The 24,311-nt window shown below is 43.3% G+C and overlaps 1 protein-coding gene across 31 annotated transcripts in view; it reads right to left on the bottom strand.

The window, feature by feature from the left end:
- The window catches only part of CDH13 (cadherin 13), a 1,446,594-nt gene that overhangs the window by 238,867 nt on the left and 1,183,416 nt on the right, over window positions 1-24,311 (bottom strand). For all 31 annotated transcript variants that reach the window (XR_014804745.1, XR_014804744.1, XM_084957934.1 and 28 more), the window contains 1 exon segment: window positions 22,695-22,873. Coding sequence is in view for 29 of the 31 variants with exons in the window: in XM_084957934.1 (XP_084814060.1) it covers window positions 22,695-22,873 (179 nt within the window). In the remaining 2 variants the exon portion in view is untranslated.

Here is a 24,311-nt window from a genome sequence, read left to right on the forward strand (position 1 = left end):
ATGCCACCACCACTCTGCCTAAGCAGGGGTAGGGGGTACAAGGTTTATCCCTAATTTTCCATCCCCACTCTCCCCTTCAGAACCCCAGGGAGTCAGTTGTTGAACCAGGGACACTAGAAGGAAATTACTGACTCAGAAGACTCTACATTCCCTAAGCAAAAATTACTTTTAAATTAAGAGATAAGACTCTTGGTCAATTTTCATATAAAAAACAAAGATGTTTGAGCATGTGCCATGAAACAGGATTAGGCAACTCAGAGCCCTATACCAAAAGGCAGGGTGGCATTAGATATCAATGGTCTAGCTCAGTTAAACATAACAATTGCCTTTGGAATTTTTTTTTTTTTTGTTCTCTATCCCCCTTCCAAGGAAGCAACCAATTATCATTACTCTACTGTTAAGAATGGGATTAAAAGTATGAACTAGTTAATGCTGCTTCTAAATCCTTTTGAAAGATTTAGTCTTTCTAATGAAAAATGCTTTGAAAATACAACTGGCTTCAAATGCATTTGATTTAAATTAACCCAGGTTCCTATACATACTCTTCATTCATTCATTCAATCATCTTCTGAGCCCCTGTTAGGAACAATACCTCTTTGAATGAATGAATACATTGTAAACCCTCTCAAGAAGCTCAGAACTGACAGGAGAGAGACTGAAATCAAAACCTTGTTTTTCCTTGTGATATGAATAGGATGATAAATAATTTGCATTATGAAAATGAAGAAGGAGCAATCAATTCAGCCAAGGAAGGTTGGGAAGGCTCCCTGGAGGAGATACACAAAGCAGATCTGGAAAAGTAACAGAGAGATGAGCAGCAATGTTTGCAGAGGAAACAGCATATGTGTAATAGTTAACCATTGCTGCATAACAAAATGCCCCAAACTTTAAAACTATGCTTTAAAACTATGATAAGCATTTATTATCTCACATGGTTTCTGTGGGTTAGGAATTTAGAAGCTGCTTAGCTGGGTGATTTTGGCTAATGTCTTTCCGAGTTAGCCATCAAGATATAGGTGAGGCTATGGTTATCTAAATACTTGACTGGGGCTAGAGAATCTGCTTCCAAGACAACTCAGTCACACTGCTGATAAGTAGGTGCTGGCTATTGGTTGGTGGCCTCAGTTATTTGCTATGGCTCAACTCTCTCCATAGGGCTACCTGAGTGTCCTCACAACATGGCAGTTGGCTTCCTCCCAGTAAGAAATAGTGAGGATAACCAAGGCCTGGAAATTATACAATACCATTTTGCTGGATCTATTGGTTATACAGATCATCTCTCTACAACTTGGGAGGGGGCTTCTTAAGAGCATGGATATTGGGAGGTGGGGCTCATTGGGGTTCATCTTGGGGGCTGGATGCCATAACAATGCAAAAGTAAGACATGCATCATCTTTCAAGGAAGGGGAAAAATGATGATGTCACCTGAATGTAGGGTAAATTAGGGAAATAGTAGCAGGAGAAAAAAATCAGAAAGCTTAAGTTGTAGGTTAGACAAAGTAAGCCACTACACCTGCTGGGCTCTGGATTCAGGAGCTATGGGCATCCATAACAGAACTGGATTCTTAGCAATGAGTCCCTCCTTATAATCTGCTCCTAGAGAGATCAAAGGTCTCCATATCTTTGAGAGGATCCGGGATAGTTTTTCCACAGCCTCTGTTCTAACTAGCCTTGCCCTAGACCCAAACTCAGAGGTTAAGGGCCCAGAAAACATGACTTTTTCCCTCCCCTTTGACTTTCTATTCCTTCATGGTCTAATAGCCTGTGTTGGTCTACAATGATTTCAAATCCTGTTTGCCATGAGTAGAACAGAAAATCATGATGACAGCCTTTTTAAGGAGTCGCACTAGCCTGGGTGTGAATTCTACTTTAACCCTGGTCCTTGAAAGTAGATGTCCCCTCTGACCTTCAGCTTCCTCATGGGTAAGATGGGAATCACAGCACTATGTCATGGCGGTAGAAGGAATAAGGAAAGGGAGTGTGGGATGTGGAGGCCAGATTTATTTAAACTTAATGCAGAGACAGGGATACCTAAGTTCCAGTCTAAGTTCAGAGTTTGGGATTAGATAGAATTGTATCTCCTCTTCTTTGCATGAGAGTAAAAGGCAAAGACAGAAATGGTGTCACAGTTGGGTGACATCCTCTCCTTTCCTTTTTCCCTCCCTGCCTCATGTCTCCACATCCCACCTCCCCTCCCCCATAGGGAAACCCATAATTTTGGCAAATGGAAGGCTCGTGAGCATTTATGGCTGGTTAACTGTTTCCCCTTGACTTTTTATTTGGAAATAGCCAAGCAGAACCACTGTGTAGAAGGCCTTTTTCTAGACACTGTTGTTTCCTTGAGGTAATATCTCTCTTTGCTGGAGGCACTGTATTAGATTCTCTCAGCATCCAGGCTCAGACAGAATTATTCTGTTGCTCCTGAAGGTAGAAGGCAGTAGTCTGGAGGATGTTGTTTGGATGATGAAAATTTGATTATTGGGGGAGGTGGCAGATTTTGGTGGCTAACGTGGCCAGCAGTATAGAACCCATCTTCTTGAAGTGGTCATAGAATTCCTTCTTTTTTTCTCCTGGCATGGCGCTGTATTGTAACAGTAAGCATGTAGGTACCATAACATAACTCTTTTTGTATTTGAAAATCATGAGTTTGGCCAAGCATTGCAAAGTCTGTAGCTATGACTTATTTATTTCTGCCAAGCCATTATGCTGGAGAGCATGCTGCAAAGAAGATGAACTCAATAAACCGACCACCTCAATCAAAGATTCAATAACCCCATGTTTTCCTAATCTATCTATCGATATCATGGATGACAAATAGCATGTTAAGAGCTCCCCACTTTTACCTTCCTCTCTCAGGAAAGATATTACCAAGCAACTACTAAAGAAACCAATGTGACTCAGAATCCTTCCCAACGCAGCGTTCACTCCAGGCAGCCACTGACAGCCTTCAGAGTAGGCATATGAACTTATGGCTACCTCCGTCCTAGGCTACCATATCTGCCAGTCAAACAATGTATCATGCCAAACTAACATCCAGGTTGCTATTCCTGACCTAGAACCAATTGTTGGACTAAATCAATGGATTCATTTAGGAGCCACACAAATCCAATGTTTAAAGTTCACAATCTGATGGGGTTTTTTATTTCCTTTTCTATCAATTCAGAGAATCACTGGAAGGTCGAGTCCAATGCATCCCTAGGGACCCACTGTGCTTGGACTCTGTGATAGTTACACACAGGGAAGGCAAAGGCAGAGGGTGGCTTTCAAGAACAGCTCTGTTTAAAATGCTGGAGATGGTGAGTAGAAAAGGGAACCATCTACACCACCAGTGGGAATGCAAATTGGTACAGCCACCACAGAGACCAGTATGGAGGTTCCTCAAAACACTAAAAATACAGTTACCTTATGATCCTGCGATCCCACTCCCAGGCATACATCTAGAGGAAACTATACTTTGAAAAGATACATGCACCCAATATTCATTGCATCATTATTTACAATAGATAAGACATGGAAGGAACCTAAATGTCCACTGACAGAGGAATAGATAACAAAGATGTGGTACATATATACAATAGAATACTACTCAGCTCTAAAAAAAGAGTAAAATAATGCCACTTGCAGCAACATGGATAGACCTAGAGATTATCATACTAAGTAAAGATATGTGCTATGACTTATAAGTGGGAATCTATCATATGACACAAATGAACCCATCTATGAAAGATAAACAGACCTCCAGACTTGCAGTTGCCAGGGGGAGGGGGAGTGTGGGAGGGATACATTGGGAGTTCGGAATAAGTAGATGCAAACTGTTACATGTAGAATGCGTCAGTAACAATGTCCTACTATATAATATAGCACAGGGAACTACATTCAATGTCCTGTCATAAATCATGGTGGAAAAGAATGTGAAAAAAGACTGTGTATATATGCATAACTGAGACACTGTGCTATACAGCAGAAAATAACACAAAACTGTAAATCAACTCTAACTTGATAAAATATTTTTAAATATACTTATTTTTAAAAAGAATGTTTCTCTTTAGTGAAATGAAGGGTACGAGAATGAGCCTAACACACATGGGCTCTCCAGAGAGAAGAGGGAACATTAAGAAAGGGAGATACAGCATTTACTTTGCTCCTGGAAGTTGGAGTCTTAAACTTCTTTGTGTCATGGATACTTTTAGTGACCAGATAAACCTTGTGGACACTTCCTCAGAATACGATCTTCAAACACATAAAATAAATGCATAGGATGACAAATGAAGACAATTATATTCAAATACAATTATCAAAATAGCAGAAGCACTAATGTGATGGTACATGTGCTTCTTTCTCAATTCATCAATAACAAGATTGAGTGTTTACTCCATTAATTTCAAAGTAGTAGAGAAAAATTGCAGGGACAACTTTTGGGAATATATCTACATGCACTGTGGTGAGATATGAAAATATCTGTGTCTTTGATTATTAACAGTTGCTGAACCAGCCAGCACTGTCCTGCTTTGTCTATGCTCCCAAGGGAAACAGATACGAAATTGGAATTAGTAGTTAGTGAAAATAAATATCAAGTATTTTTTTTCATCTACATTCATGCACCCTCCCCTCAAGATTCTGTCCATAGATCTCAGATTAGGGCTCTGGCTCTAGGGAAAATTACAGGAATTTTTTTTACAGAGAAGGTGGATTTTAAAGTGGGAAATTTTGATGCTTTACTTGAGGCTGATTTTTCTTTTTAGAAATGACTTTCACAAGTCACCATGGAACTTATTTGGCAGGACACTAATTGCTAGCTCCTATGAATATGAAACAAGTGTTATTTAAGAAGAACTTTCTTTGAAGCTGCTGTGCTCGCCACCCTGGGAGACCAGGTAATCTCGTTATCTGCTCCACCACAAGCTGCTGTCAGGGCCCAGCTCTTCTTATCTCCAGCCCCGCAGCCACCTCAGCCAGTTACTCAGGGTGGACCCAGCTCCAGGGCGGGGTCTCATCCTGCCAGAGTGGAAAATACCGACTCAAGGTCGTAAACATCCTGCTCCGCTTTCTACCCCCTACAACGCAAGAAGTTGTCAGCCAAGCCTTCACTGTCGCCCTCTACCCGTCCAACAGTGGGACATTCAGCACCTTTCTAACAGGAAATTTGCTAGATGCTGGGTTTAAGAACAGCCCATCCCGCGCCTGAGTCCTTCCTGCCCAGCAGCCCTCTGAAGAGAAGAGGTGCTAAGCGTCAGGCTGGAGCCTCCATTTTTCCATCCTCTGGTTTCCTGTGGAGGGTCTTGAGCTGGTGGACACTCTGGGCTCTTCTCCAGTGCCCCGTGTCCACTCAGAAGAATGGATGCCTTTTCCCATCTTGTGCAAAGGTGGCTTATGGGCCAGGGGCCGCCCTGCAGTGCCTTCCTGCCCCTACTCCACCCCAGGGAAGGGGATGGAAATACTGGATTGTGAAAGTGGCATCTCCCCAGCTGGCTCTCCCTGTCTCCCTCTCACGCTTTCTCCTCTTCTCCATCTCCGCCCCAGGCTTTGCCCCTCCGCCTGGCAGAAGATTCCTGGGATGGGGTCCATACAGGTGGGTGTAGCCTCTGATTGTCCTATTCTGCCCATGACTGGGTGGGGCCAAGGCCCTAACTCTAACATAAAGTCTTGGCAGGTCTCCTTGGCCTCAGACCCCTGATTCTCTCTGTCAATCATCTTCATGTGTAACGGAGCCTATGGCTTGGCCTCCAACTGTCTGATATTTTATTCCTTAGGGGGTTCTAATTTGAGAGGAGTGGGGAAGGCATCATTAATGGAGTCATAGCACCCTAACACTACAGAATTTACATGAATAAGGTAAAGCCTCACCTTATACCCTCTGACTAACGAATGAGGATGTGGCTATTCTCATCAACACATATCAAGCACCGTGAGGTACAGATCTACAGAGGATGCAAAGGTCCACAGTCCTGCACAGACTCTGTAAGAAACATAACCAAAGCAGAACCAATGGGTTCTACTGGGCCCTTAATGAGAGCTAATGGAAGCTCCCTCCTGAAGGCGGCGCTGGTATTTCCTTCCACTGACTGAAGTGGGCTGGTTGGGCTGAGTGGCAGACACTCAACCTTCCAGAGAGGCCCTGAGCTGTAATAAATAGATAGGTCTGATAAAGATCTGACCAAGTGGGCTTCACCCCAGATAGAACACATCTGTGTCATCCTCAAGTCTCATCATTATTTCATTACGGGTAACAACGGCTTGAGAGCTTTCTATGTGCCAAAGCTGACGTGCATTACACATCATTGCCTTTGGTCTTCCAAACCATGCAAAGCAGGCTATACCAGTTTCCGACAGCTGCTGTAACACATTACATAACTTAGTTGCTTGAGGACAACATGGATGTATTATCTTGTAGTTCCAGAGATCAGAAATCCAAAGTGCATCTCACTGGGTTACATTAAGGGCTCTGTTGGCAGGGCTCTGTTCCTTCTGGAGGTTCTCTGGTGAACTTGTTTCCTTGCAGTTTCCAGTTTTTGGAAGCTTCCTACATCTCTGGGATTGACCTCTTCCTCCGTTTTCAAAGCCAGCAGCATAGCATTTTTAAATCTCTATGACTCTGAGCCTCCTGCTTCCCCCTTATAAGAATATTGTAATTATATCAGGCCCAAAGGGAAAACCCAGGATAATCTCTGCATCTCAATATTCTTCACTTAATCACATCTGTGAGGTTCCTTTTGCCAGGTAATGTGACATAATTACAGGCTGTGGGGATTAGGATAGGACAGCTTGAAGTGGGGAGGCATTATTCTGTCTACTCCATAGGTCATGCTATGAGCTCCACTTTAGAGGTGAAGAAACTGAAGCCCAGAGAGGTGGAGTGACTTGTCCAAGGTAACACAGTTAACAGGATGCAGAACCTGGATTCCTGCTCAGGGCTCTAGAATTCCCAAGCTTGTGCTCAGAGCCATTGTACCAAACGGCCTCTGTAATTGGAAAACTGAGGGAAACTGAGTTATGCAAAGAGGCTCAGAGCAAGAACAAAGAAATCTCTGTATATGTTTTATAGACTACATGGTTGTCCTTTAGGTGCCCAGATTTTCTCCTCAATGTGGCCCATGCCGTTTTCTCAGTAGCCCAAGGGGAGTGGACAAAGCCGAAGGTGTGGGGTCAAGTACGGTCCCCTGACTCTGTAGCATGTGAATCAGGCAGGTCACATCAGCCCTTGGGAACATGGTTGTCCCTGTGGAAAATCATCTCAGGGGTTAGATAATCTATCACTAGGAAGAGGTAAGAATGGAAAAGTTTCTCCATTGTTCCTATCTCAGAAACCCAGAGTTCACGAAGACAGAAAACAAGAATTAGGACCCAATGAGCCTTTCGGAGAGAAAAAGGACTCTGCAAAATAGTTCATAAGGCACAGAGGGGCAAATATCTAAAGGAATTTAGTCTTGGTTCCTACTTTTGAGGTCCATAAATAGAGATGCCGTTCATGGAATTTCAACAGCTGTTCTTTGTAAAGGTCAAAAAAAACCTTCATTTCCCATGGCTGTCTTAAAAACACAGAAACACACACCACACTGTGTCTATTAAGCTGCCACTTGGACTGGTGAAAGGGAAGGTAAGCAGCTGGTCGGCATGTGTGTGTGATGAGGAAAGTCACTGCCGTGGCTGTGTTGCCAGAAGAAACGAAAATGCTTATTGTTTCAAGTGGGGAAGTTTTGACAAGATTTACCTTAATACGTCCTTAAAAGCATTCTTTCCTGACTTTTGAAATGTGCTGCCTGTGACCCCAGCAATATTGGCAGAAGCCATGATGCCTGGTATGACTCCACTGTTTTGTTAACTAATACACGGCCTCGCGTAGGAACTAGTTTCTGAACTCCAAGGTGATTGTCACATCGGCCCTCGCTCCATCATGATGAGCTGTCCTAATCTGGAATCCCCTGCCCTCAGGACCTAGACACATCTGTGATGCAAAACAATGAAGAGAATTGTGTTTTTATCACCAAAACAATGCAATGTACCCAAACTAGAAAATACGGGTAACGGCAACAGCTAACCCATCCCTCTTACTCTTCTAAGTGTGTGCTTGTATTAATTCACTTATTACAACAGTCCTTGGAGGGAGACTCTATTATGATTCCCATTTTACAGAGGAAGAAACTGAGGCACAGTTCTAACCACAAGAGGTTCGTTCTCTATAATATGCCACTTTCATACAATGGAGCCCTCTGGGAGCATTCCCAATGGCGCGGGAGAAGAATATTTAATGACACACAAATCATAATTATCACTGCCCCATTGTTCCTCTAACATCCTTACAAGTAAAGGAAGAGATACCAGCATATCCTCTCTTTGCCGTGGGAAGGCATAATGAGAAGACAGACATCTGGGGCTCTCACCAAGAACTGAACTTGCCAGCACCTTGATCTTGGACTTCCAGCCTCCACAACTGCAAGAAATAAATTTCTGTTGATTAAGCCACCCAATCTAGGGTACTTTGTTATAGCAGCCTGACTAGAATAAGATGATATTTTTGTTTATGTGTATAAACAAAGAAGAATCATAGCTTATGCGCTGCTTTGCAAACTGCTTGATAAGATACTGTGAAAATCTTTCAATATCATCATATACTCTTTTACCACATAATTTTACATGATTTAATGAAGGCCCAATGTAGGAATTCAGTACAATTTAACAAAGAAAACCCCAAAGGTTGGACATTTAGTTTAGCTCTTTAAATAAATCCAGTAAAAACTCCCACTGGTAGATACATGCACAGAGTTTTGATTATATAGATTTGCTTAGTCAAAGAATATCAGGGGCGTTAAACAATTTTGATTCTTACTGCCAAAATACCCAACAAATGAATAGGACTGTATGTTCACACTAAGGCAGGAGAGAACTTCTTTTCCATGGACATTTCAGACCAAGTTCTAGAAGCCTCCTGGGCTCAGCAACCTGGTAGAAGGCCAGGTGGCAGACACTGAAAGCCCACATCTTAATCAGCACAAAAGCTGCCTTAAAACTCCACTGTGTCTTGCTTTCCTGTGTTGAAAAGAAGGTTCAAAATCAATTTCCCCTGTGAGATTACCACCCAAATAACCAATAATTTTGATCCAAGTACTGGAGGGAAAATGTATGGGCTTTGGATTCAGGCTGAAATAGGTTCACATCTCAGTGACATCAAAGGGTCTCCATCTCTATAACCAGGACTTCTTTACCCACTTTGCTGTTACTGAGATTAACCCGAACTTAAAGTACTTAGGATAGTGACTGACACGTGGTGACATAATGCAGGTGCTCAAAAATGTCACTCCAGTTAATTGTCATAGCCTTGATCTCAAGCTCAGGGATGACAGAAAAGGGCATTGAGAAGTCTAAGAAACCTCCTGGAAGCATCCCACCCTGGTCCAGGATGTCTCTTTTTGTCTTGTGATAATTAAAACATCTCACTTCCCCCTTGGAGTTTCCTTCAGAGATTGGAGAGACAGAATAAAAGAGCTTGTCCTCTGACTCTCCTGACACCAGCCATGCCAGTGTGAACAACTCCATCTGGGTTCTGGATTCAGCCCAAGGAAGCGTTCCCTCATCTGAGAATTCTTCCTTACCCTCTGGGTCCTCCAGTGCCCTATTCTTCCTGCCATCAGGGCTCTGACATAACAACAGTAGTCATTCCAAATGGTTTCATCCAGTATTTAGTCTACATCTAGACAGCACTTTCTGTTTTACTACTTTTGGAGTAGTTTTAATTATTGTAACTACATTTGGAGTTTAGAATGAAATAACAAGTGCTTGAAATTATTACATTTCTTAATCTCGGGAAAATGGACTGTTCAGCATGAAAGAGAGAGAGAGAGAGAGAGAGGGAGGGAGGGAGGAAGGAAGGAAGGAAGAAAATCAGATCCATCATCCACGATCTAGTTCGAGTCCCTGCCATCCAACTTCAAGGTGATGACTAATAATTGTGATTCGATATATTGAGAGGGGACCTCCAGATACAGAAAGACACATGAATACATGCAACAATCAACAGATGAAATTGCTGCTATTTGATCACTTTGACCAATGATTTAAGAGATCACAGTTGGCCAACGACAGCCTATAGGCCAAATCCAACTCACTGTCTATATTTTGATGGCTCTTAAGCTAAAAATACTGTTTATATTTTTAATGGTTACATGTTAGATGATTACACGAATGCTTACACCACACTCTCAATTTTGCCTCTTGGCCCACAAAACCTAAAATACATACTATCTGGCCCTTAAAGAAAAAGTTTGCTGTCCTTTAATTTAAAGGATGATTCTATAATTTGAAGTCTTCTCATGGTTGACTATGACAGCATAGCACCATAGATCTAATAAAATTGATCAAGCCTTCAGAATACCAAGTGGGTAGCATTAAGGAACATTTATCCTATGGAAACATACACTTAATGAGCTGCCCCCTTAAAACAAAACTGGAAGAAAAGTGGATCCCAGGCATTTTGAGGTGTCATCATGTCTTGAAATCATCGATTGCTAGCTTGTCTTCGTAAGTGTTCTAGTTTCTGGTCAACTTCCCTTAAAATGCTTTGCTGTGTGGGAGCATCCTAATCAGCTAGCAGCGGAGCCTATTAAGGGTAAGCATAAAACAGCTACTTTCCAGAGATTCCCAACCAAATTTTCTTTCCTTAATCGACAGTTGCTCTCACTATAGTTGGAGCAAAGCTTTTTCCTATTTCCTTCATGAGTTCAAAGCCAGAACAGAAGTAGACATTCTTTCTAAATTGGAACATATCTCTCCTACCAGTACTCTTAGCAGGGATGGGATCTAGAACAATGTTATTTAAGTCTAATAGTTGGGAAATCTGTCAATGAGGTAAAACCTGCCTTAACATGCTAATCATAGTTCTTGGCTGATGAAGAGAAATGAACAGCTCTCTAAAAGAAGTCTCTCCTCCCCCAAAAGTTCTCCACCTTTTTAGGGTACTTCACACAAAATAAGATAGATTTTAAATGACACAAAAACAGAAGTACTCTAAATTCATCATCGCCTGCATTTTAAGTTATTTTTTACCATATGAAAACAAAAGAAGATAAAGAAAAAAGGAAAGCACTTCAAAAAGGAAACATTTGTCAAACCGGACGACTTGAATCACTCCTTATTAAGTTAAGTTCGGTTTAACATGTGCCGAGTAACCACTCACTGTCCAATGCTTTAAGACGCACAAGAACAGAAGACACAAAATAGGCTGTTGTTTATTAATAAGTTTTACAATCTGAAGAATTTAGATTCAAGTGGTAACTCTTCATCTCCCTTTGATAAGGCTGGAAGTCTCTGTGAAACAACTCATTATTCACCAAGCAGCCTCCAGCCTGCCTCCAAAAAGCCTGTTTTCCCAATGATCACCTCTCTTGTAAGCTTTTCCAACCTTCTCTCCAAGTCATCGCTCTGGGAACGCTGGGTTTAACATTTAAACATGCTCGGCTGTAATTGGGAAGAACAAATCTAACTCTATATTGTATCTGTTCCTTTTCCTTTTTTTTCTTTCTTTTTTTTTTTTTAAGGGCTGCACAGGCAGCATATGGGAGTTCTCAGGCGAGGGGTTGAATCAGAGCTGCAGCTGCTGGCTGCAGCCACAGCCACAGCCACGTGGGATCCGAGCTGCATTTGTGACCTACAGCACAGCTCACAGCATCGTCAGATCCTTAACCCACTGAGTGAGGCCAGGGATTGAACCCTCACTCTCATGGATAGTAGTGGTTCATTATCACTGAGCCACAGTGGGAACTCCCTGTTCCTTTCACTTTAGCCTTTGTGCTCTGTTGCCCGTGTTTAGTCATGCTGGCCCTGCACCCTCTATAAAAAAATGTTGCCTATAACCTGAAATATACGGGATAGCCTTTTCTCAAGGCTCTGACCTTTAAGAGTCCATTCATAGAGACATAAAAAGTTGCACAGTAGAGAATAACATTCCTTTTGTTGGAGTTTGCAGGAACATCAAGACCTGACTTATTGGACAGCTGCAAGAACAAAGCACTCCTACACCAGGAAGTTTGCAAGAACCAACTACATGCCTCCCTCACACTGCTGTATTTTATTTATTGATTTATTTAATGATTTTTATTTTTTCTGTTACAGTTGATTTACAGTGTTCTGCCACATTGGCTTTAAAAGAGCTTTGCTGAAACACTTCCAGGAGTTCAGGTTTTGTTTTTTGTTTTTGTTTTTTTTCATCTCAGGGCTGCACCCATGGCACATGGAGGTTCCCAGGCCAGGGGTCAAATCGGAGCTACAGCTGCCAGCCTATGCCACAGACACAGCAACAGAGGATCCAAGCCGCATCTGCGACCTATACCACAGCTCACAGCAATGCTGGATCCCCTACCCACTGAGCGAGGCCAGAGATTTAACCTGCAATCTAATGGTTCCTAGTCAGATTCGTTCCACCACAAAGGGAACCCTGGTTCAGGTTTTTTTGGGGGCGTGAACCATCACCTGTCTCCTTACATGGCCCTTCAGTTGTGTGGCCTCATGGTGCATCAGGAACATGAACTTGGGGTTCAGCAGTGGTATTACATTTAGAGGAGGATATATCCATAATCCCTAGCATGACATTTGAATCTCTTTGCAATCTTGTACAACTCCCCCCCCTTTTCTGATATCTCCCTTTACGACACCCCAAATCCCGTCTCTCTTCAAGTAACCATGGATGTGCCTTGCCCTTCCTCATACTTTGTCACTGCAGAGTCCATTCATCCATCAAGGCTTAGTTCAAACAGCATACTCTCTGTGTGTTTGCTGTTGATGCTTCTGCTTTACTTCCTTACCGGGCAGCTCAGTCTCAGTTTCCTTAATATCTAGCACTATGCCATGGGTTCGGCAGACACTGGTAGGTGCTCAATGCATAAGGGTCAACATTTGCTCCTGAATTTTGTCAGCTGGATTACCCTGGGGTTTACTGAACTTTAGAAGCCTGCCAAATTCTCTGCTGTGTGGACAGAACATAAAACATGAACTGACTCTGCAGGAGAAAGAAATTTTACCTTCACGCTGCCTCTTCGGTCTCATTGTCCATCGTGAAAATAACTCGTATCAACTAGTATTTGCACAGTATTTGTGAATACATTAATCACAGTGCAAAGTGTTGATGCATCTTAATTAATCTTCCCAATAATGAGACAGGGACTATGAACCTCACTGCACAGATGAAGCAACTGAAGCTTACAGAGGTTAAGAGACTGGCTCAAGTTCTTATAGTTGATTAGAGATGGAGGTAGGCTAGGAATCCACCCACCGCCCTTGCCCCAAGCCTCTCAGACCAGGTTTTAGCTAGGGTGAGGTCACGCTAGGTGAAGAGACAAAGCTCTAGCTGTCACGGGTTGATCAGGTAGGGGGGAAATGGTTAGAGTTGCCAATAGAGTTCTGAGGCTCATCTAGAATTCACCCGGAGATGGGAAGTGGAGGTGGCTTCAAGGTAAGGCCTTGCCCTCCTATCTGTAACCCCACTGCCATCAGCGGGACGCTGTCATGCTTGTAACTGAATTTCAGGCTCTCAGGCTCAGCATCAGGCCGGATGAGTGTCCCATTCCACTTTATTTGCTGTCAGAACAGAGCAAGTAGATTTGATTCTCATAGGGTGGTTCTCGCCATCTGTGTTTCATTTGCAAGGATAATGTGTTATTTAAAAAATAATAAGACAATTTATTTACATCTACTTTTTTCTCCTCTATTTTTTCAGCAGAAAATGACACGAAAAAAAATAGGTGGAAATTATCCCAACAAAAATATTTATGAGTAAATAGCTTGCAGAAAGGATGAGGATGCTACTATGAAATAATTCTGGCCCCACCCACCAAAACAAAGTAAGAGGATATTCCTGACAGCATCAATGAATTGCATGTAATTACTGCCAATGTTTTAAGCATGATGATAATGAGTAAAGTATTAACATTAGATCAGAGCAGCCTCGGAACATTTATTTTCCTGAGAGTAAGACGACTACTTCTAGCTTTCATTCAAGGCATGGGAGAAATATTATCTCTTATTATTATCATGGTTTTTTTTTCAGGCAGCAGTTTGACTTGATATTGTCATTTTCACAGATTTCTTTAGGACGTTTCTGGAGATGGAGAATGTGACAAGAGTTTAAATGGGTTCATCCTGACCAAACACACAGTTCTCTTTCCACTCGAAGCTCCAAATCCAAGTTCATTGATTAGTTTGCTTGTGATACTCCCACCACCATTCTCCAGGTTTCTTCTCTGACGTATTTAAGAACTCCTGCATCTCTCATAGGAAATAAATGCACTTAAATTTAAAAGTCCGTATGTGACACTTTCCATCGAAAGAAGGAAGGAAATCCTCTCAGTTTTCAGGTTTGGCCTAAAAACTGTGGGCATTATAAAGTGTCATTATCAGCTGAAAACAGAAAATAAATTACATTCACAGTCCTAATATCTTTTGTTGTCTGTTCTTATTTATAGGTAGGCTCTCACTTTCCTTAGATTATCTGGAATATAATACATAATAAGATAAAGGCGAATTCCCAAAAAAAAAGACAGAAAAGTGCTTAGCTCAAACTCCTTACAAAGACTAATGATACTTTCTCAATGCAAATGTTAAGACTGCATTTTAAAGGCCTCATTTGGAAACTGTTCCCACTTGCCAGGAAAGAAAAAGCAAGCAAGAAAACGAAAACAGGGGAGTGCTCAATGGTAATGAACCCAAATGGTATCCATGAGGATGCAGGTTCGATCCCTGGCCTCGCTCAGCAGGTTAAGGATCTGGCATTGCTGTGGCTGTGGTGTAGGTCACAGAGGTGACTTGGACCTGGCATGTCTGTGGCTGTGGCATAGGCTGGCAGCTGCAGTTTCAATTTGACTCCTACTCTGGGAACTTCCATATGCTGCATGTGTGGCCCTAAAAAGAAAGAAAGAAAGAAAGAAAGAAAGAAAGAAAGAAAGAAAGAAAGAAACAAGAGAAAGGAAATGGAAACAAAAAGAAAACAACTCCCTTAAACTGACCATTAACTACCCTGAGTAGTTGCAGATTGGGGCTGTGTTCAGAAAAGTTGGCAGATTTCAGCCGATGAACTTCAGTCTAGCAGCGAGGATGGTCAACTAAAGAAACCATTTATCAAATGTTAGGGACCTTTATCTGATTTTACATTGTAGTGCAGCCAGACATAGTTTAAAAACGTAGACAGAGCTGTCAGATGAGAGGCTGAGTACAGTTATAGAGAAGAATAAAGCGGTGCCCCCGATGAACCCAATTTCATTTAGTAGGATATATGGTTCTTATTTCCGCCAGACATTTAAGCAAGAGACCCAGAGCCTCATGACCGCGCTGTTCACCGAGGTGTTCTGAGAGCCTAGTGCAGTTCCTCCCAAAGGGTCCACATAAGGTGAATAAATTAGATTACTGGATGATTACACAAGGGCAAGAGTAAGCTCTCAACTAAAATAAAATCATTATATTATTTGTTTATTTTTTTACTTACTTACTTATTACCCATGCTAGGATGTGGAACTTGCAACAAGTTCTGAGATAATCTATTTGCTATTTACTCATGAATACAAATTTAAGGAATATAAGCCATCCATCCATCCCTTTATCCATCCCACCATTCAACTGTTCATCCGTCTATCCCTCCATCCTTGTCTATCCCTTTATCTATCCGTCCACCCATCCATCCATCCATCCATCCATACATACATGCAACAAACCTTTACTGAGTCTCTATTATTTACCTGACACTAGGTTTGGCAATGGGAATATAGAGAGGGGACAAAAAATTCAAGATCTTTCTTTAGAAGGTGTACATTGTGGTATGGTTTCCCGAAAAAGTAATCAGAAGAGCTCGTAGTGGAAGATACACCACATTCCCAAGTCATATTTGATGTAATGAACTTACGATAAGGCAAGGACAATACATGGTCCCTGCATCTGTTCTCATGACCCAGCTGTGAATCCAAGGAATTGCAATAAAACCCAGCCCAGCATTAGCGAAAGTGAAGAAGTAAGACTCACAGAATAAAGTGAACATGCTCTGCACAATTTGGGGAGACTTCCCATGCCTGTGATATGTGGGGAGAAACAGTAGGTAAAGCTCTCAGCAGTAGTTGATGGGAACTGGAGCCTGAGTCAGCAGTCACAGGAAGCGGGACACATGGTAATGACTGCTCCTATAATGCTTTGCTGTTTCCAAAAGGGGAGAGGGTGATAGTTGGCAGTGCAGATGTCATTCCAGTGATTACTGATTAGGAAATGGGCTCTGAAAGGTTAACTGATTCGCCCAAGGTCACAGAGCTGGTCAGGTGGGGAACTGGCATTCCCAGGCAGCATCCTGCAGAATGAATTACACACTGAAGGTATTCAATAAATATTTTTAACAACCATAGTCTCAAGGTTGGAAAAGACATTAAAAATATAACCTTTACTGGTTACCTGAACCCCTTCATTTACATCCTGCAAAGGGACATCTACGTTTGACTGTATTTCACAACGGGAAACTAACTAACCACTCATATTTTGCAACTAAATCAATAATGAAAATGACGATACTTTTGTTTATCTAGAATAGAAAATCTGCTTTACATATTGTGACATATCTGATCCTCACCAACTACCCATTTGAGGTAGGTACTGTTATTCCCATTTTTTAGGTGAATAACCAAGGTGTGGAGAGGTCAAATCATTTATTGTTCTGGGATGAAGTACGTCCCCCCGAAAGACTGGCTGAGTCCTAATCCCTAGTACCTGTGAATGTGACCTTATGTGGAAATAGGGTCTTTGCAGTTGTGATCAAGCAAAATGAAGTCATTAGGGTGGGTCCTAATTCAGTATGGCTAGTGTCTTATAGGAAGGCACGGACACACATAGAGGGGAGACAAGGTGAAGATACACTGTCAGAAGAACGTGGAGGTGGAGATTGGAATGATGTGACTACAAGCCAAGCGATGCCCCAGACTGCTGGCAACCACCAGAAGCTAGAAAACACAAGGAAGGATTCTCCCCTGGAGCCCTCGGAGAGCGCCCCCTGCTGATACACTGATTTCAGACTTTTGACCTTCGGAGCTGTGAGAGGATAAGTTTGTCTAAGCCACCTCCCTGGCTTGTGGTACTTCATTCATTAATACACTCACTTCGCTTAAAAAACTAAATAAATGATGGCGGCCGGGGTTCTGACCCCAGGTCCCCCTTCTGAGTCAGGTACACTGGTACATGGTCTCCAAAGGCAAATGCAACTCACTGAATCACCTGTGGGGGTTTTTTTGGATTTGTTTTTAACTACTGAGGCCTGTTTTCTGCCCCAAAGACTGTGATTTTGTGGATCCAGCTTTGGCTGGAGCACGGATGCTTCTAAAGCTCTTCAGCAAAGTTTGAGAACCACTGTCCTAGTTGATTCCACTCCTCACCTTTTGGGGACCAAGCAGAGCAGATCTACTCCCTCTTTCCAAAGACCAGCCCTCCTTCAACAGGAAGAAAGCCCTCCTGTACCCCCTGAGCCCCTCTTTTCCAGGCTACAAATGACTGGGGACCCACTGTTTAAAGCAGGCCCTCAGTTGACCATGCTGCCCCGGTGATTCCTAAATCATGTGCTTGCAAATGTGCTGGTTTTGGGGGAAGCCAGGGAGTTAACCTTGGCCAGAATGGGAAGCAGGGACTGACACACTGTCAATTCCAGAGTCCATATCATTTTCCATATGGTCTGGTGTTCTCCCAAGGTCACATTCAGTTAAGGAAGAACATCTAAGGAAGAACTCTCTTCTGGTAATACAGAAGAACAAATGTGACTCCATATTAGATCTGTTCTGTTGCCTGTGCTTAGTCATGCTAGCTCTGCGGCTTTTGTAAAAGAATGTTGACCGAAATATAAAGGACAGCCTCTTCTCAAGGCTCTGACCTGTAAGACTTCATTCATATATGGATATAAAGTTACAAAACAGAGAATAACCCTTGTCTTGTTGGAGCCTTATAGGAACGTTAAGACCTGACCTTTCTGGCCTGATGCAAGAACAAAGGATTCCAACACCAACTAACCATGCCCTCACATTGCCTCTAAAAGAGCTTTGCTGAAACCCTTTGAGAGGTTTGAGGATTTTTTCAGCATGAACTATTTCCTTGCATGGCCCTGCAATAAACCTTCCTCTGCTCCAAACTCCAATATTTCAGTTCTTTGGCCTCACTCTGCCTCGGGCACATGAACTTGCATTCAGTAACATTCTCAGCCCACTCACTGGGCAGATGCCACATACTGGGCAAGGTTGGCCTGTAGAATTTAAGCCAGGTCAGCGGCTGATGGTGGCTATGAAGGGCCATGAGGGGGTCAGTTATGGGTCCAGAGGCTGCTGCACCCCAAACACACTGGGAAATAAAAGATCATATTATCAGACAGCGGCCTTTATGCCCGGAGGTATCACACACCTCGTGCTGCCTGCCTCTCTCTCTTCCCCACATCCTTCCTTCTGCTCAGCTCTCAACAAAGATTTTTTTGAGCACCTCACACAAGCTAAGAACTGAGAATATGTGAAAGAACAAGCCGACACAATCCCTTTCCCCCTCGGAGCGTGGAGAGGAGCAGATCAGTGAGGGCACCTGCCTCCTTTGGCCCCACTTAAGACAGCCCAGGAAGTAGAAAGGGTAGCATTAGAAAGCATTGACTGGCATTCTTGGAAGTCTTCTGTCACCTCCCCTTTAGGTCCTGCTGGGTCCTCCCTGGGAATGTACTGGACAGAAAATACAAATGAAAATTTTACATTGTATCAACCGAGCTCAGGTCAACCCTTGGACTTCTGGACCCTCTACTCCCACAAAGTGGGGGCAAGCTGGGAACAAACCATTTGAAAAATCTCAGGTTTTTCTGGCCCCAGATCTAGAAGGAGTCCTTGACCCATTTGTTTACACTCACACCAGTCAATGCTCAAACATGCTATTTGAGATACTGTGAGTGAATGCATGGTAATTATGCTTAATGTTGGTTTGAATCACAACAAATTTTATAGGGGTTCCACTGGAATATCTTCTTAAAAATGAATGGTGCATAAATCTGCTTAGGTCTAGAGTTGACTTTTAAAACCACAAAGAATACCACCTCACACCTGTCAGACTGGCCATCATGAATAAGTCCACAAATAACAAATGCTGGAGAGGGTGTGGAGAAAGGGGAACTCTCCTGCACTGTTGTTGGGAATGTAAATTGGTACAACCACTATGGAAAACAGTATGGAGGTACCTTAGAAAACTATACATAGAACTACCATGTGACCCAGCAATCCTGCTCTTGGGCATATATCCAGACAAAATTTTCCTTGAAAAAGACACATGCAGCACTGTATTTTCATTGCAACACTATTTACAATAGCCAAGACATGGAAAAGCTAAATGTCCATTGACAGATGATTGGATTAAGAAGATGTGGTATACATACACAATGGAATACTACTCAGCCATAAAAAAGAACAAAATAATGCCATTTGTAGCAACATGGATGGAATTAGAGACTCTCATACTGAGTGAAGCAAGTCAGAAAGAGAAAGACAAATACCATATGACATCACATATCTGAAATCTAATATACACGCAAATGAACCTTTCCACAGAAAAGAAAATCATGGACATGGAGAAGAGACTTGTGGTTGCCAAGGGGGAGGGGGAGGGAGTGGGATGGACTGGGAGTCTGGGGTTAATAGATGCAAACTATTGCCTTTGGAATGCAGAAGCAATGAGATCCTGCTGTATAGCACTGGGAACTAGGTCTAGGCACTTATGATGGAGCATGACAATGAGAGAAAAAAGAATATATACATGTATGTGTAACTTGGTCACCTTGCTGTACAGTAGAAAACTGACAGAACAATGTAAACCAGGTATCATGGAAAAATAAAAATCATTATAAAAAAATAAAACCACACCTAAGATAGAATGCCTACTTAGGAGTTTTTCCGAAATGATAACTAACAATTCCATAATCCTTCGGCAGGAACTTGTCACATGCGTGTGAGTTTTAGGAAAGGAAAGGTGAGATGAACACACTGGAACTGGAAAACATTAATAGGAAGTCCGATGTGCAAGTTTTGTCCCTTTAAAGATGAATAACTTAAGAGTCACATTTCGCTCATTCAGCAAATTTGCCTAAGAGACACTTAGCACAGCTCTAGTAAACAGACGTGGCTTGCCTAAATTCAGGGATATTTCTTTCCTTCAGATTGGACCAGTGTTGCCTGGGTCAGCACTGAACTCTGGAAACCCTCACAGAAAACTGATACTCTTCATTCATTTTCATTGATTTTCCAATTTGGGTTAAATTGCATTGTTGTTTTTCTCGTTGTTTGTGTGTGTTTTTGGTGTTCTTTATGTACTGTGGCTAGAAAGACTTAATTCAACTCTCATAATTACATACATACTGAAACTTAACAAATACCCAAATGACAATATCATGAGCTTGAGACACTTCTGTCCCCCAAATAAACCTTAAAAATGGAATAATCTATGTTATCATTTTTGGCTTGTAAAGAGGGACTTAACAAAACATTTCCTACCAGTAAAAAGAAAAGCTGAGATAGAAATATCAAAACTGCATTTCATCTTTCTCTTGTAAGAAGTATCTGTAAGTACCTTTGGGAGAATTAAGGATTATGGGAAAACTGGTGTGTGTGTGTGTGTGTGTGTGTGTGTGCGCGCGCGTGTGTGCGCACACGTGCGCAGGCACGTGCAAACATGCACATGTGTGCTGGGCAGGGAATAAAGAGAGAATTGTAAAGTCATTACTTGCCTCTGAAGAAGATAATACATCAGTCAAGCAGTCATCAAAATAGGGACGTTTGGAAAGAGAATGAGAGATAAAATGAAGGAAATGGACGTGATATGTTCTTTTTTTCCTGCTTGATATTTTTAATGAGAAATGATTACATTTCCCAAGTGACAATCACAGAATGCAAATTTCATGCTCTCCCTCCCTTCCAATAATTTACCATTTCCGGCTACTGCTCCCCACCCTTCACATGTAAAATCTTAGTGTCATTTCCAACTCATTCTTGACTGTATGCCAACAAACGCATAATTAGGATTTTAAGGAGTGCCCAAGCTGTGTGAGGCAGCAGGCAAACAAACATGCATTTAGTGACAATCTCTGTTCTCAAGAGGTTTACTATCTAGGCCAGCACTGCCCACTGGAACTTTCTGTGATGACGGTAATAGCCTAGCTCCATCCTGACCAGCATAAAAGCCACTAGCCACCTGGGGCAACAGAGCACTTGAGATGGGGCTGATCTGACTGAGAAACTGAATTTTACATTTTAATTTCAATAATGTAGATTAAAATGTAAATAACCCCATGTAACTAGTGGTTACTATGTCAGGTCAAGACGAAGAGCGGGGGCGGGGGGATATTCTTTAAAGGACAAATGACAGCATAAAGAGCATGTGACAGATGCCACGTGAGGGCTGCAGGAAGGTGCTGTCAGAGACTGGAGGAGGAACGAGGCTGGCGAAGACTCGGGGCAGGAGGACGTCTTCCTAGAGAGAGCGGGTCCAACCCAGCATCATGGGAGAAGTAGAAAAGCAGAGAGGAGAGCAGAAGGCATTTCTGACGCAGGCATCTTTTTTAATCAAAAGCACCGAGAAGAAAATGCAAAGGGCCCCGTAGGGACGCCCAGCACTCACCTGGAGCCGAAGGTCAAGGGTAACTGCAAGGGGACAGGTGTGAGGGATGATGTCCTGCTGGGGATGAGGACTCCCAGGGTGGGGGCAGATGTGTGCGGGGGTGGGGATGGAGGGGGAGGATCCCTCAGTGGGCTTCTGTGCTGTGTGAAGGGCCGAGAGGCTCACTCATGGGAGATAACCTGCGAGGAGCCACAGGGGGGACCTGGAACTCAGGAGACAGGCCCTGGCTGGGGGTATGTGTTACGTCTTATGCGGACGTAAGCAGGGCAGGAGCACATGCCCCCTAAGTGGGACAGCTGCTACCAGCTTCATTGACTATTGCTGATGACTGATCATCCACGTGGAAAGTGGGCCCCCACTTTCCAGCCTTTCTGCTTTTCAGAAAGGCTGGAAATTGGAATTCAAATAAAAAAGAAACATGAAATCAAAGTATTTTGATACGGCAACTAATGTGAAAGTTTACAACACCGTGGGCCAAACCAAAGAGCAGGCATGTGGGTGACTGCAGCCGGCGGGGCACCTGTTTGTGACATGTGACCTGGAAGCTGGGCGAGGTTTCACAGAGACGGCCCCATGGGACGAGAGCGGAGATGCACGGAGAGGCTTGCGGGGCACACGGGCCCAGGCCGCAGAGGTTTGAGCAAGAAGTCAGTGGACACCACCCAGCTCTGCGACCAGAAGAGGATCAGCCCCCTCAGAGAGTCACTTCCCTCCACCCTCAAGCCCCAGCAGGAAGGCGAGGAAACAGCAGCCCACAACCCCAGGAGCCTCAAATAACTGAATGACTCTGCTGTACAGCAGAAATTAACGCAACACTGCAAATCAACTAGACTTGGCTTGGGAATGAATACAAACACCTACAAAGGATAGGGCTTTGCCAGTGTGTGTTTCTGGGGTCACATAACATCCCATCTCCCAGTACAGATTCTCCCCATCCAGCCATGTGTAAATATCTCACTTCCATGCCTACGATATAAAATGCCATTGACTGAAGCCCCACAGCTTCCCTAGTGTAAAAGCCGCAATTCGATTTTCATGAAAAAGAAGTTGTGTGCTGTCCTGCTCACCTCCCGGTCCAGCAGTGCAGGTGACACGACGGTGACAATGTCTCCTTTCTCAGGATCGATGTAGAACATGTTGGGAGACGGCCTGTCAGGCGTCTGCTGCCGGATGTTATAGCGCAGGAGGGCGTTATCCGTGGCTGGGTCGTCCGCGTCAAAGGCTGTTATCCGCATCACCGTGGTCCCTGAGGGGACAGGACAGAGAGCAGGAGATGGTCACTTGGGGGACCGTGATGGGCAGAGCCCCTCCCTCCACCTGGGCAATGGCCATGGACTGATGTGTCAGCCACCTTCCAAATTAAAAAAGCACAGCCCTTCCCTGACCCCATTAGGCTTTAGCTCTCCTTTCCCCTCCCTCTCGGCTCCCTCATGTAAAAAGACCCGAAGGAAAGAAATCTTTGCTGTTCAGCAGATTGACAGCTTAATTTTTCCTTCTGCTGATATGCTGTTTATTTCCACGGGTTTCATTCCATCGTGGATGTGGCCGTGTGACAGCGTCCCTTCATTTCAAAAGCTCTTATTGAATGCCTACCACATGGGCGACCCTGGGTGGGCAATGGGGAAATAGTGGTGCAATGAGGGCACAGTCTGGTGTCTGGCAGGTTAGAGGTAACTGGAAATGATAGCGTTATAAAAATAAAAAAGCTCTGCATGTCCGGAGGGAGGGTGGGCGATGAAAACATGGAGGAGCATCATCTACCAGGGGCTCAGGGAAGGTTCCCAGTGCAGATGCCAGAGGGGTGAGTGGGTGGAAGCGGGGGAAGGAGGGGGGACCTTGGAGAGAAAGGTATTCTGGTCAATTCCAGTCAGAGGGAACGGAAGCAAGTGTTACATGAGCATCCTCGGCACGGCCCTGATGATTTTGGCACCATAGGGACAAAGACGATATAGAGATAAGGGTGACGCGGACTATTTGATTATAACAAGGTCAAGAAGGGTGTCAGGTCTCGCTCACACACAGCTGATACGCATGGCAGATGGCACTAGCCACTCCTGAAGACAGGTGAATAGCAACTCTTAAAAAAAAAAAAAATGCATTCACTCTTTCGGCCTCTACCCTCAAAATACACTCGCATGTGTCAACAAGAGGTTTCGGCAGGGGTCTTCATGGAGGAGTCCCTGCTACGGCGAAACATCTGGAAACAGCCTAAATGACCACCAACAGAGGAATTGCTAAAAGGGTGGTATCCCCACACTGTGAGATATTTTGCAGCAGTTAGAAAAGATCAAACGTGTTCTAACATGGAGGGCTTTCCAAGATTGAAAAAGATCAGGTTGGGGAATGGTCTCCTTAGTACAGTATCATTTTTGTGAACCTATTTGCATGCATAAAATTCCACAAATTTTATGCACATATTTTTTTCAGGTACAGTTAATGCCCATAAATGCACAGAGAAAGGTCTATAAGGGTAAACCTCACACAGGCTCTGGTGGTTGAATCTGGGAAAGGAGAGGGTGCTGGGATTAACGGTGGGTGATGAGGGAAGACATTGGCCCAATTTGTAATGTTCTGAGCATTTGCACAGGGAGAGCGTGTTGTGTCTGCGATAAAAATATAAGGTCAAGGGATCATAATCGTGAATATCAACAGAAGCATGTGCACAATCACGCACATTTGCCTGC

Source organism: Sus scrofa, chromosome 6, assembly GCF_054392235.1.
Source record: "Sus scrofa isolate SSC_HxYL_T2T_F1_AM1 chromosome 6, Sscrofa_HxYL_maternal_Yorkshire_Landrace_v2.0, whole genome shotgun sequence".
NCBI lineage: Eukaryota > Metazoa > Chordata > Mammalia > Artiodactyla > Suidae > Sus > Sus scrofa.